The sequence below is a fragment of the Colletotrichum paranaense genome, assembly GCF_030867605.1.
Source record: "Colletotrichum paranaense strain IMI 384185 chromosome Unknown Scaffold_8.1, whole genome shotgun sequence".
NCBI classification, from domain to species: domain Eukaryota; kingdom Fungi; phylum Ascomycota; class Sordariomycetes; order Glomerellales; family Glomerellaceae; genus Colletotrichum; species Colletotrichum paranaense.
This window is the reverse complement of record NW_026848966.1, coordinates 445,003-458,395: the sequence shown is the minus strand read 5'-3', so window position 1 is coordinate 458,395 and position 13,393 is coordinate 445,003. Positions and strand designations below refer to the sequence as shown.

At 53.3% G+C, this 13,393-nt stretch overlaps 4 protein-coding genes across 4 annotated transcripts; 3 read left to right on the top strand and 1 right to left on the bottom strand.

Moving 5' to 3' along the window:
* Positions 1-4,329: 4,329 nt before the first annotated feature.
* CPAR01_10004 (copper amine oxidase) lies at positions 4,330-6,713 on the top strand (the record flags this gene model as incomplete). The annotated part of the gene is made up of 3 exons (XM_060494267.1): positions 4,330-4,664; positions 4,727-6,346; positions 6,458-6,713. The coding sequence occupies 3 exons, from the start codon at positions 4,330-4,332 to the stop codon at positions 6,711-6,713; spliced, it is 2,211 nt and encodes a 736-aa protein (XP_060346449.1).
* A 1,805-nt stretch (positions 6,714-8,518) lies between these two features.
* CPAR01_10003 (uncharacterized protein) lies at positions 8,519-8,981 on the top strand (the record flags this gene model as incomplete). Its single annotated transcript, XM_060494266.1, has 3 exons — positions 8,519-8,550; positions 8,617-8,774; positions 8,875-8,981. 3 exons carry the CDS (start codon positions 8,519-8,521, stop codon positions 8,979-8,981), a joined length of 297 nt encoding a protein of 98 aa, XP_060346448.1.
* Positions 8,982-9,737: 756 nt separating this feature from the next.
* Positions 9,738-11,689, bottom strand: CPAR01_10002 (dynein light intermediate chain; the record flags this gene model as incomplete). Its single annotated transcript, XM_060494265.1, has 5 exons — positions 9,738-9,899; positions 9,956-10,632; positions 10,686-10,779; positions 10,836-11,218; positions 11,272-11,689. Coding segments are annotated over 5 exons (1,734 nt in total), but the record flags the coding sequence as incomplete, so codon positions are not given.
* A 583-nt stretch (positions 11,690-12,272) lies between these two features.
* On the top strand, positions 12,273-13,351 carry CPAR01_10001 (RNA recognition domain-containing protein; the record flags this gene model as incomplete). Its single annotated transcript, XM_060494264.1, has 2 exons — positions 12,273-12,328; positions 12,388-13,351. The coding sequence occupies 2 exons, from the start codon at positions 12,273-12,275 to the stop codon at positions 13,349-13,351; spliced, it is 1,020 nt and encodes a 339-aa protein (XP_060346446.1).
* Positions 13,352-13,393: the final 42 nt, after the last annotated feature.

Sequence of the window (13,393 nt, the reverse complement as noted above, 5' to 3'; positions counted from 1 at the left end):
CGCGCATACGATGCAGCGCTACTGCGCAATGTGCTTCCGGCCGGCGACACCACCGCCTTGGTGCGGATGCTACCCAGTAGCGAGGCGACGGAACACCACCAAGCACATTCTGCCACTGGGGATGTAACTTGGCAGATAGGTGAGGTACGGATACGCAAGTCTCCAAGTCGATGATTTGGCCATGACACTTGGCGCTGACTGGGACGCTTCTGTTGTTATCGGATCGAATGCACCTTGCAGGAGACATGCCACTGGATCAGCCAAGAGGCTTGACAGTCAGACAGATCAGAGCAAAACGATTGGCATAGACGAACACCAAGCATTCAGGAAAACCCAGCGAGGGTCTTCTGTAAGCATGTGCATGTTTTCGAGACTCGACTGTATCAAGACAATGCGACAGAGGGACACGCACACCTCACACTGTTAGAAGCAACAATCCGAACAAAATGTTTGCGAGACGGCGTCATGGGATGGCGAATGAGCAGAGTGGGATCTGTGCCCGGCAAGAGCTGCCGGGTGGAACAACGGAAGGACGGAAGAGTGAGACTCGACGTTGAGTCGAGTCCAACTAGCCGCACGTACAGAGTACGAATACTTCGCAATGTGTGTCGTGACTGTCATCTCGTTGGGGTCTCGTATCGTGTCAAACGCATGTCTAGACTCTAGTGTAGCCCGGGCTGGTGCTTGTCAGCCTGGGTCTTACTCAGATAAGCCACAGCGTCTTCTGAGAGGTCTCCCGTATTGGGCCTCGTTAAGCGTGCCTTGACTCCATCGTCAACGATGTGAGGGCGATGAAGCATTGCGCGTCTTTACTAAAATCCGAGGTGGCTTCCGAGTTAATTGCTCTGGAAACAGCGAAAGATCGGACAATCTTTGGACCCCAAATGAGCCCCCAAAGTCTATCTCTCTGCCCCTCAAAGACGACGCGCGGAATCCGTTGGCCTCTGCGGTGTTCATCTTCTCTCTTCCACCGCCCGCTTGCCCACGCAATGCGGACGCCAGCTTGCCAAGTTTGGAAAAAGGGAGAGTGTCTGCATGACTGGGTACATAGAAAGGTGCGCCTGAGGAATGCGTCCCAGGTACGGAGCACCACTGGCATCCTCCACGTGTTGTCACTGTCAGTCAAGAAGTACGTACCTCGCCGGGACATGCATGTAGCTCGATTTCGCTTCGAGATAAAGACCAGGGACGCAGCAAGCTTTTGGTAATTGACCTGGTGGATTCCTGTCCATCTTCATCGGCGCATCCATATTAACAGCATCCACCAACATGGAGAAGAAGCGGGCACAGATCATAGAGAGAAATTTTAAGAATGTCCATCAACGGTCTAGAAGATGAAAATCAGAAAAGTTGGTACGGAAGAGCGAGCATCATGGAGATCCCCGGCCCATCACGACATCAGATAAATTGGCGCGTTTCAGAAGGGAGCAACCTGGATGGGTCCACTCCCAAAATAGGAATACTTCTGCAGGTCAGTCGCGGTCTCTGATAGGACGACAGGAAGACAGGAACGCCGGGGAGCGTCTCCTTCCCAACCCAACACTCGGAACCTCAGGAACCTCGACTTTGTACTCCGTACATTCTGCCTTACCTTAAGTATGGACAAAAGTTTTAGGAAGGCGTATAATCGGATGTTGTCGGATTATAACCATCAACGGAAGTCTCGCTATTGTCGGTCACCGCATCGTACCTTCTCTAACCAAAGTTGGCGGAGAAAGTACGGAGTACCTGGAAACATCCTACAAAAGCAGGGACCAATAACCAGTGACATGGGATGTTGGTTCTTCCTCGCCCAGGGCCCTGTACAGGTTGCTGCCATTGCTCTCAACTGCCGCCCACGCCCATCTCACAGAGCCGCATGAATGATATCCGTACACTTTTTTGGTCACATGTGAACCAATCTGAGCTACCATCGGCCTCCATCGACGAACATTGACTGGAATTGTCTTCTATCCTATCAAGATGCGGCCACATCACATCAGACTCCATGTACTGCGTTGACGTTGCAACCAACGTCCCCCGTCACAAACGTACCAGGAAACAAGCACAAGCGTCCACATCAACCTCTGTCCGAACCTCCGTCTCCGTTTCGCCAAGTCTGCAAACATGAGACGCTCCCTTACAGAACGCCGCACAAGAACAGGAATGCTCCCACAGAAAGAAGAAGCAGAGCGGCAAGTCAAGCAGTCCGGTAAAAGCCAACTGCTGGCCTCTATGGCAGCATCAGCCCTGCTCGTCCACGTTTGGGGCTGAGCTTCCCTGCACCTCGTCTGATGACCCAAAGTCGAGAGTTCCAGACAACCTTCAGGGCCCCTTCAAGAAATGCCGTAGCGTCCAAGAGTCTCGACAGCTTGGTGTCATGCTGGCCACGCAAGACTCCTCATGGCGCGTCTCCGGAATTCCAACGGACGGTGCATCATTCGGCCTCGGCTTCCTGCGGATAGCCATGACCCGATTTCCATGGCTTCTCCAGAACACGCACAACTTGGTCTCGGCTGCTACCCCGTCGTCGCCTTCAACTTCTGGAGTTCTCCACCACAACAGGCAAATCACCAATCCGAGTCTTTCCAAGCGAGCAAAACCTGCTGCACCGTCACATCCCGCTCAGCCATCAAACTGTTTGGTTCCTTATTCTTTGACCAGGACTCCAAACCCCCCACTACCTTACTCCTCATAACCTCAGCATTTGCAAAAACCCCCCAGTTTTCCCGGCCGTGCGGTTTCCTTTGTGGATCAAGTCATACCGAGGCGGACGACGGTTGATCAGAATCAGAGCTCATCCAGGGGGGAAGGGGGCTGCCTAGTGCCTATGATGACCTGCCGCGATCCCAAGTTTGTTTGCCGCACTCCGGACGATGATGCACGGTTCCGTCGTTGATTATCATTTCGCCAATGGTCAGCAGCCCGCCAATGCCTCGGCCGCCTCTATTGAGGCGGTATAGCCATTCACAGAGCTACACCGAATTACATGATATTTCCCCTCAAACAAATATACTAAAGACGAAACTCGTGAGAGGGCAAACTATTGTCATACATATTGTCTTTACACGTCTACCCGGCCTTGTCACTCCAGAGATCCCAGCCGACCCAGCCTCTAGGTTGTCTGGAGTATGCGGGCCTCCATCCTTGCTCGGCTAATGACTTCCGTTTGTCTACTTATACTCTATAGGGCCATGGACCTGTCTCTGGTCATTATATCGCCGTAAGCCGTTGTGCGATTTTCGTGGGTCTCGAGTACCGCGGTGGCACTAAAACGAGTCTTCTCACTTGATCAAACGGCCATGTTCAAGGTGTTGCAAAGTCACCGATACCCGTATTTCTTCGTGCTAGCCTCCATAAAGAGACAGTAGTCTGTGATACTAGACCGACAACAACTACCTCCCGCAGGCCCGACTGCACCATGCCTGCTTTTTGTAGCTTCCTGGCAGTCCGTGTGTATTATCATATTGCTTGTTGAGCGTCCGAGGTCAGATGTATCGGACGCTGCAGGAAATAGTTTAATCTCAACCTTACACGACACAAACCTGGGGAATACCCTATATGAGGTCTTTATGCACGGCTCAGCTTACCAAAGTGTCTCAGCCTAGCACAGTAAGCCTAGCACAGTAATTATCACCTCCGGGCCTGGGTTCCGTGGCCCAGGACGACATATCCGTAAGCATCATTTGGTAAAGCAACGTGCTGCGCAGCAATAATGAGTTCGGTTCAAGCTTCCATCCAGTAAGTACCGACAGGTTGTCAAGCCAACCAGCTCATCTTCCCGCTTCAGAGGTGAAGGTCAGGACTTTGATAATGGTCACGACCAATGGAGGGTCAGCACCGCATGGACTTGCCGCATGTGGCATTGGACCACCCGAAGAGAAGACGAGATCTCCAAATTGTTGGAGAAAACAACGGGTGATGAGCCGTCCATTGGATAGTCCGATGCTTCGTACCCCGCCATCCCACCACCCAGCCAGGCCAACAAGACGGCCTCTACCCCGCCATCGCAACGTTGAGTCTGTCACTGGATCAATGGCTGACCACGTCAAGTAGAAGGTCATTGGGATACCTGCACTCGTTCCCGAGTTTGTGACCAAGCGACCATGTTGTGCGCCCATGGTCATCTGTCGAGCTATTAGTCAATCGTCTGTCTGCGCTGTTGGATGAATGGTTCCTATCATCAGACTACTGCAAGATCCCCGCACTGCGTCTTAGCCGCCCGTTGGAAGTCTAGATAAGCCCGACCTCAGCCACTGATATCAAGAAAGTGCAGTCTTCCCAAGGTTCCCATCTCACTATAGCTGTCATTCTTGATACCTCGAGTAGACAAATTAGATCTCACTCATCATGGCTCCTCACCCCTTGACGGCGTTATCTGGAGACGAGTTCAGAGCGGCAAGAGACATCATTTCCAAGCTCTTTGACCAAGACGTCTCGCTCTTCTTCAGATGTATCTTCCTGCAAGAGCCAAAGAAGGAGGAGCTCGTGCCGTATCTCCAGGCAGAGCATGCGAGAAAGCTCACAGATGAGACACCTCGCCCACCGCGCCGAGCAAGGGTTCAATACGATGTTATTAGGAGCGGCAAGAGGCCAGAATATACCCAATCTGTGGTAGACCTCAAGACCGGCCGTGAGCTTGACAGAACTGTGGCTGCACCGCACTTCCAAACCAGCTATACCCCGTAAGTTACGCCTACTATCATGCCTGTCTGAGTGAGAATCACCCGCTCAACACATCTCATAGCGATGAGTTTGGAATCTTCCAAGACGCCTGTGTGGCATCTCAAATATTCAAAGACGCCATGGCCGAGTTCTCTCTCCCGGAGAACTTTACCGTCACAATCGACCCCTGGCCTTATGGTGGTCCGGACGAGGACGAAGGGGACATTGCCCGCCTGATGCAGGGCCTCGTCTTCGCGCGCGACGCCTCCAAGAACAACGTCGACTCGAACCATTACGCCTACCCGATCCCGATCATCCCCGTCATGGATATAGCCACCCGCAAGATCCTCCGCGTCGACCGCCTCGCCACCGGCGCTGCAGGCGACGGCCTCGCCCCCCAACCGCGTGCTGCGGAACCAAAGTCCCTCTTCGCCAACAACATTTCCTCCGAGTACGTCCCAGAGCTCCTCGAGATCCCGCAGCGCGAGGACCTAAAGCCCATCAACATCACCCAGCCCGAGGGCGCCTCCTTTGCCATCCAGCCGGACAACCTCGTCGAGTGGCAAAAGTGGCGGTTCCGCCTCGGCTTCACCCCCCGCGAGGGCGCGGTACTACACGATCTCTGCTACGATAACCGCCCCGTGTTGTATCGTCTAAGCTACAGTGAGCTGACAGTGCCCTACGGCGACCCTCGTCCGCCCTATCAGCGCAAGCAGGCCTTTGACCTCGGCGACGGAGGCTTCGGCCGCGTGGCCAATAACCTCGAGCTCGGCTGCGACTGCCTCGGCGCGATCCACTACTTTGACGCCCTGATGGCCGACACGGAGGGGAACCCGACGGTGGCGAAGGCCGTGGTCTGTCTCCACGAGCAGGACAACGGGATCGGGTGGAAGCACACCAACTTCCGCACGAACCGGGCCGTGGTCACGAGGCTGCGGGAGCTCGTTGTGCAGTGCGTCGTCACGCTGGCCAACTACGAGTACGTGTTTGCGTACAAGCTCGACACGGCGGGCGGGATCACGCTCGAGACGCGGGCAACGGGGATCATGTCTGTCGTGGCGGTGGACGAGGGCAAGAAAGAGTCTGCGTACGGCGCCGTCGTTGCGCCGGGCGTGCTGGCGCAGAATCATCAGCACATCTTTGCTGTGAGGATTGATCCTGCGGTGGACTCGTACGCTGAGGGGGATACGCGCGTCGTTGTGGAGGAGAGCGTACCTGTGCCTTTGAATAAGGAGACGAACCCGTATGGTAACTACTACGAGATTCGGAAGCAGGTTGTCGAGAAGGCAAGTTGGATCGATGCGGAGCCAAAACTGAACAGGGTGATCAAATTTGAGAACCGGACGAAGAAGAATGCCATGTCGGGTAGGAACGTGGGGTTCAAGCTTACGCCGTCTGCGTCGCAGCTGTTATTGGCGGACGAGATGAGCCAGGTGTCGAAGCGGGCCAAGTATGCGAGGCATCATGTCTGGGTTACGGGGCACCGCGATGACGAGCTGTGGGCGGCTGGGGAGTATACGAACCAGAGTCGGGAGGAGGTTGGTGGGGTGTGGGATATGGTTCAGAGGGGGGACTGGTTTGAGAACGAGCGTGAGGCGAATGGGGATGGCAATGGTGGTGGTGAGGGCAGGAAGAGTAGTCCTGTCGTCTGGAGTGTGTTTGGGTTGACGCACAACCCTCGGGTGGAGGATTGGCCTGTGATGTAAGTTGTTTGCTGTTTTGGTCCCGTCCTTTTCCCTTTTGTTTGACTTTCATCACTCTCTTTACCCAGGATCTTATATAAGACCATCAACTGACTGGCGTTCACCAACAGGCCCGTCGAGATACACCATCTCACCATCCGACCAGCAGACTTCTTCACCTCGAACCCGGCGCTCGATATGCCCACCAACAAGAACAAGACGAGTGTAATTGTTCCGTGTTGCGGGGGACAGAAGACCAACGGGGCGAATAGAGATAGCAAGGAAGGCGAGCAGGCAGTACAGGAGGCTGCCCTGACTCATCTTCAGGGGCCTGGACCGGATGTTCCTGCTGCTGAGGCTGGAGCGCATGTTGAGAGGCGAGACTAAGTGATAGCCCGCTTAGCGAAGCGGCATTCGGTGACTGGCTTTGACGTGCAAGCCCCATTTCCGTTTACTTACTTTTGAGATCACATGATTCGCTTTCCCCTAGTTCAAGATGTAAAAGAATTGTCGAAAATATGCTTCACCACTTGTATAATCTATCGCTCTGTGAAACATCCTCCGACTGAAATGCAAGTCTACAGTATAATTAAGCTCGGCGATTATATGACGAGACATGAAGATGGAGTATACGATGGGCCAAGCCGGTGGGATATCTTAACGACACTTGCTCAAGTGACTTACCGACTACACACAATAGTCGAGAGGCTTCACAATAACAAATATGATATCCTGAAGCATCATGGTTTTCTTAATATGGTTGGGTGTTGTATATTGATAACCTTGTTACTTTATAAGAGCCATGCTGACTGGCTCGAAGTCTGTCCAACCTAAGTCGTAGTTTGGCCACAAACTACCAAGTCCGAATTATGTCATCGTTTATCGACAGCGACTTCGAATTAATTCTGGTTGCTCTCAAGGTTTTGAACTTCTGCTCCAGGAGTTTCGGATGAAGGCAATCTTTCGCGTGGTGTTTGCGAAATATTACTCAATACGACCCGGATGCTCTCGGTCCATACTTGAGTATCAGAACCTCGGGCTAATTCAATGATCAATTTGTTAACTGTAGAGGAAGTCATTGAGCAGGAAATCCCATTGCTTTTGAACATTACCGCAGCTCTTCCGTGGGACGCACTCGGTGAAGCCTTTTACATCAGTTGCTGTCGAATTGTGACCTTCTTGACGACATTGAGAATACCCTTATATTTTACAACCCCAGTGCGAAAAGTCTCTGGCTATTATATTTCGATGATTTTGAAACCTTGCCGTTAGATTTCTCGGCGTTCCTAGAGTTCGGGTCGTTCCTTTCGCCGCTCAAACATCCGTTGTTTACTCGTTCAAGACGGAAAGTTGTCAGATGTCAACCGAAGATCAGGTTGAGCTTCGATTCACGTTGAGTATACGGGCCATATATTCTAAACTCAAAGTGACGCTCGGTTCTGCCAGTACACAGACAGCGGGTATACCGCAAAAGCAAATGTTGATCGCACAATATGCAAGCTATAGGCTTCCCAATCTGCAACATTCTAAGTAGCTCTGAACAAGCAGATATCGACATCGAGCTTGAAGTTCTCTTTTGCGAATCCCCCATCGAGGCTGCTATGATGTTCCGCTTGCAAACTATACCTGATCGGATCGAGCCGACTCGGCTTGGCTAACATGACTCTTTCCCGCTCCCCAACTTTGTGGATCATCCTTGTGACATGTCAAAAAGCGAGCCGTAGGATGATAGGATCGACAATTTTTCATTTGATCAAAGTTCAGGAGATTCAATGGAAGCGGAGCCGGGCCATGGTGTGCGGGAACTCCCTTGGTTGGAATTTTCGTGATCGTGACTCGCGACAGTGAGCGTATACCGCATAGCAATACAGCGATGGCATGTATTCTCAACCGAGATGCATCTCTAATATACGCATCGGGCAAGCCGATGATGGACGTCATGAGCGCCCGTTTGGATTGGAAGCAATATGGCTATGAGAAATAGGAACTAGGGCATTGCTATGGGGTTTGATATCGGTTATTGAAGAAGATGTTCTGTAGACTGTCAACAGATGGGGAAGATCACCTCTTGATCCTCAATACTGCAGTATAAAGACATCTGTAGTCCCTATGAAACTTCGAAAGCTATTCTTCCAGTCACAAGAAACCCCAACAACACCTCAAGTTCCTCTACGCAAACCATCCTACTCAAAATGTTCTCCTTCAACGCCATCATCGCCCTCATGTTCGTCCTCCCACCACCAAACTTCCCTCATCATCCTAGACAAATCACTAACAGGACCTAACATAGGGGCCTCGCCGCAATCGTCAACGGCGCACCCACCGACAACACCGTCACCAAGCGCCTCGACGACATCAAGAACTGCTATTGCGGCAGAGACACCGGCTCCGCGCTCGTTAGCGACCCGACCTCCACCAAGAACGCCTGCCCCGATTACGGCACCGTTGGTACGTACATACAAGATACCATCCCTCAATTTCTCAGTTCGCTCGGGAATCATACATGGATCAAAGTTGAAGATACTAATCGTGGCCTGTTTGCGTGTAGGCGGCCCGTACCCTACCAAGTGCCAGATCATGATTGACATCAACGAGCCCTTGTTCGTTGCCAAGTGCAAGGCTCTTGGTCAGCCTACCGGATGGTGCGAGAAATAGGTGGGAGAAGATAGAAAGGAGAGACAGCGGTGGTTTGGAATTTGTTGATGTTGCTAGCTCATCGGCAAATAAACATGCCGTTCTACATCTAGAAGGTGTACGTGTATTATATTCAGTCAACTTGCGTTTATTCGTATCGAGTTCAGCATGATTTGACCAAACATCCTTAAACCCCTGTCTGATTTGATAGCGTGGTCAGGAAATATTTAAGTTGACTTGAAAACCTTCTCCTGACAAGCCAGATTATAGCGCCCCTACTCCTGTAGGTAGCTTACCCGAAGAACTTACACAAACGAGCGTTTCTTGTGTGCTAATGGAATCCATTGGATACTCCCAGCCACTGAGTACCAGGGTAGCTTTAGAGGCAATCGGCTCCGCTGCCACGATAGTCGTCGACCTGTACTCCTTGAAACTAACACCAAACGCATAGCATTGTCATAATCGGGGTATCTATTCTACAGCGACTGACTGACTGATTGCTGACCTGACTGAATCTCGCCCAACGGCCGCCACTGTCTCGCCTTGTCCGCACAACCTCGCCCCACCCCACAACATACATCTACTGAGGCCAGGAGCACACCTTCGTTCGTCGCTTTCTTTCGTGACCAATGTCCATGAGATACGATCAACTCCCTCTTTCAAATTTAACATTTGTCCCCCGAAAAGAAGACCGATTGGGTATAAGTCAACCGCTTGGCCATGTTTAAAATCGACTTCGGCCCCGTAATGAAAATAGGGACCCAAACATCAACACACTCACGAGCCGCCACGGGGGCTGCCATTGGCAGGTTGTTTACGGTTCATCAAGCCGCTGAAGAAAGCTTGGAGCTTGTCGTTGTCCATCTCATCAGGATTCTCCTCGGCGGTGTCAGCCGGTGGCGTGGTGGGATCCTGTGTAGCACTGTTTGCCTGACGGTCCTGCGATCCGTGTTAGTCAAGGCCGCTCCCTTATTGAGATCGACTTAGCGACATACCTTAAGCCGCTGCACCATGTCGTCGGCATCCACCTGGATGCCTCCCATGTTAAACTGCACAGGCCCAATGTGCTGGCTGACCTTGCCGTCGTCGGCTCCCTGCCGCAACGCACTGGAATCCGACTCATCGGTCCGCTGTCCTGTTCTCGACTTAGAGGCGTCTGCCTTCTTGTCGTCGTTACTTCGGCTGCGGTGCGTTTCCAGAGTCTGTAGACTGGAACCGAGGAACTCTTGCGTATCGGTCGATGACATCTCCAGCTGCGACGGGTCGCCGTCCCGACCTGCGAATGAGATCGCGCTGCCGGCTTGGCTGAGATCACGGATCCAGTCTTCGAACGGCGCCACTGCTGAGGACGAAACTTCGCCATTGTAGTCCCCATCTGCCTTCGCCTTGGCCAAAATACTCAGGCCGTCCGTCGTCATCGCAGGCGAAGGGAAAGTGGACTGCAGGTCATGCGACCAGCCCTGGCTGGTCGCCTCGACATCGAATCCATCCCTCAGCACGCGGATCTTGCCCCAGGAGTCCCAGTTTGGCGGCACCAGGATTTTGTCTCTGTCAATTGTGTTGTGCTTCAACGGTTGTCGTTTTAGTAAGGAGGTGATGCCCAGACTCGAGTGCACCAGACTCGGTAATGACGAAGGGACGTTTGGTGTGGTGTAAATGAGCGAGGCGCCGTCTGGGACAACACTGTTAGCATGGCCCTCGGCCTCGGAGAGGGCGCCAACTCACGCCTCAGCAGCACTGTCCTGAGATACTGCAGAACCTGGTCGAAGTCACCTTCCTTCCACCCTTGCGTCTTCTCCAGACCCTCCATCTTCTCCGCCTGCAAGTTCGTTAGCATGCATACGATCAACCTTTCGGCATGGCACTTGATCTCACGTTCTGGCAGACCACGCAGAGCGGCAGACCTATGCCTTCTTCCCATTCACCAGGCCCAAGAGGCAGTGCGACATCGCCTTCGCTAGTGGTCGCTCCCGTGCCGTCAAGGTTCGTCGAGCCACCTCCCCTGCCCCTATCCCGCCATGCGACCATCACCTCCTCCATCGTCGCTTGACACTCGTGGCTTGAGCTCTCGAGGATGCTGCGCATGAACAAGATCCATTCTCTCAGTTGGCGCATCCACAAGTGTGGTGTAGACCAGTCAAGGAGCACCACCATTAGGGTATTCGGTATCGTCTCGGGCGTAATTAGGGGCTGAATAAGTTTCGGGAACGATTCTGAGGGGTTCGAAAGCATGTAGAGAGAAATCCGCGCAAGTATGTCTAGAGACGGAGTCAGCATCAGCAGCAGAAGCCGAGTCGCGCTGACAACGAACCTTCTTGGTCGGCATCCAGGACGTCGTAGTAGGTATACCCGAGAGCGAAGCTGTTTGCAATGGGAGGCGTCTTTGAACTGTTGCGATCCAGACTTCGCTTCTCGCTGCTGTGTGACAGGGACTCGACAAATTCCTTTTGCGACTCTGGTGAGCCTCCCAGTACGATCATGTTCTTCTCCGGTAGCCGTTTGCTGCTGGCTACGTTGTCGAGCATGGAGCTCCAGAGGTCCTTCTTCTCTCCATTGCGGCCGTCTGACCCTGTGGAAGCCGAGGTGTACGTCGACACCCGATTTGCGCTTGCCGTCATGATTGTGTTTGTCGCTGAGGAGGACGCATGAGAGGGGTTTGGGTGGAAATCGTGGGTCTGTGGACGTGGTGTCTCGGTCCAAGAACTTGAGTCGGTGGGTTGACAGTGGACAGCTTTATGCGTATGCAAATAGACGCGTTCGAGTCGCGGTGTAGGTAGGCCGACCAGTATGCTAAATTATACGGGTTCGTACCGACGGTCGATCTAGAATATACAGGAAATCAGACTCCTCCGACCGAAGCAATGATGGCATTCCCAGAAGCTGGGGTTCTCAACTTGAACGGACGGCCGTGTCTTCCACAATTCTATTGGCACCTCGCCAGCGCTTTCTCATGCCCCTTCCTCAAAGTGTCGGGGGATTTGAGCTCCGGACCGGCTGTTTTCCCGACGGGAGCTAAAGTGCAGGCAGTGACATTGCAGCACGCGGGCAGCTAGCGAAGTGTCATTTTAGGGGTTGTCTTGGGGGCTGGAGCGCATATTGGGGGAGATGACGCACTGACAGTGCTACGCGACCACCTAAGGAAAGTCTAGGCATCGGTGTTTTTTTCTTTTGGGGCCGAGAAGCTCTAAGAAAGCTTGGGACGACGCTTCTTTCAGCCTTGAAGAATCGAGGCTTTACTACACTCCTAGACGTCTGCCACGAAATTGACGATTGCAAAAAGCTTCAGAGAACCTTGAGTTCCCCGTCGCGACCATGAACAAAATTCGCGCCATTCAGGAGCTCAACAAAAAGGAGATTGAACATGGAATGTAAGTCATACCAGGCATCTCGCATGCAGATCAAGAACCATGCGCTGACACACCAACAGCTCCCCCGAAGGCTCCTGGCACGTCGACTACCGCGACACGGCGTACATCTACTTTGGCGGGCTCCCCTACGAAATGTCCGAAGGCGATGTGATCACAATCTTCTCTCAATTCGGCGAGCCCGTCTGGCTCAAGCTCGCCCGCGACAAAGAGACGGGCAAATCGAAAGGCTTCGGCTGGCTCAAGTACGAGGACCAGCGCAGTACCGACCTGGCGGTCGATAACCTCGGCGGCGCGACGATCGGCGGCAGCCGCATGATCAGCGTAGACCACGCACGCTATAAGTTCCGCGACGACGAGGACCCGGACGAGGGCAAGGTGGACTGGGCGACGGTCGTGAAGCAGGAAGGGGGCGACAAGACGGACGAGGGGTCAGACGAGGACGAAGAGGAGGAGCAACGGCCGATGTTGCCTGAGGAGAGGGAACTTGCGCTACTGATTCGGGACCATGACGAGGACGACCCCATGAAGGCTTTCTTGATCGAGGAGAAGAAGGAAGAGATCAAGGAAGCGCTGCGGCGGCGAGATGACAAGTCTGAGAGGAGGAAGAAGCACAAGCATCATCATCGTTCACACAGGTCGCGTAGGCACGACAGCGATGAGGAGATGAGGGATGCGGATCGTGACGAGGATAGGCATCGCAGCCGGAGGTCTCGTCGTGATGATACTTCAGACGACAGAGACCGCAGAGATGGCGAGAGGAGTTCGCGACGCCACGGGCATCGTGGCGAAGATCGGGATAGGGGATCGAAAAGGGATGATGGGAGTCGGAGAGAGAGAGACCGGTCGAGAGATAGACGTGATCGAGATCGGGACCGTGATCGAGGCGAGGACGGCGAGAGGAGAAGAGAGCGCAGGCATCGTGACCGCGATGGCTCGGACGAACGCCAGCCCAAAAGACATAGAGACCGTGATGATGAGCGGCGGCATACAAGGCGAAGTAGAACTAGGAGCAAGTCACCTTAGTCTCGAAGATGCCATAAACACTTAATAACAAACTAAGCGATG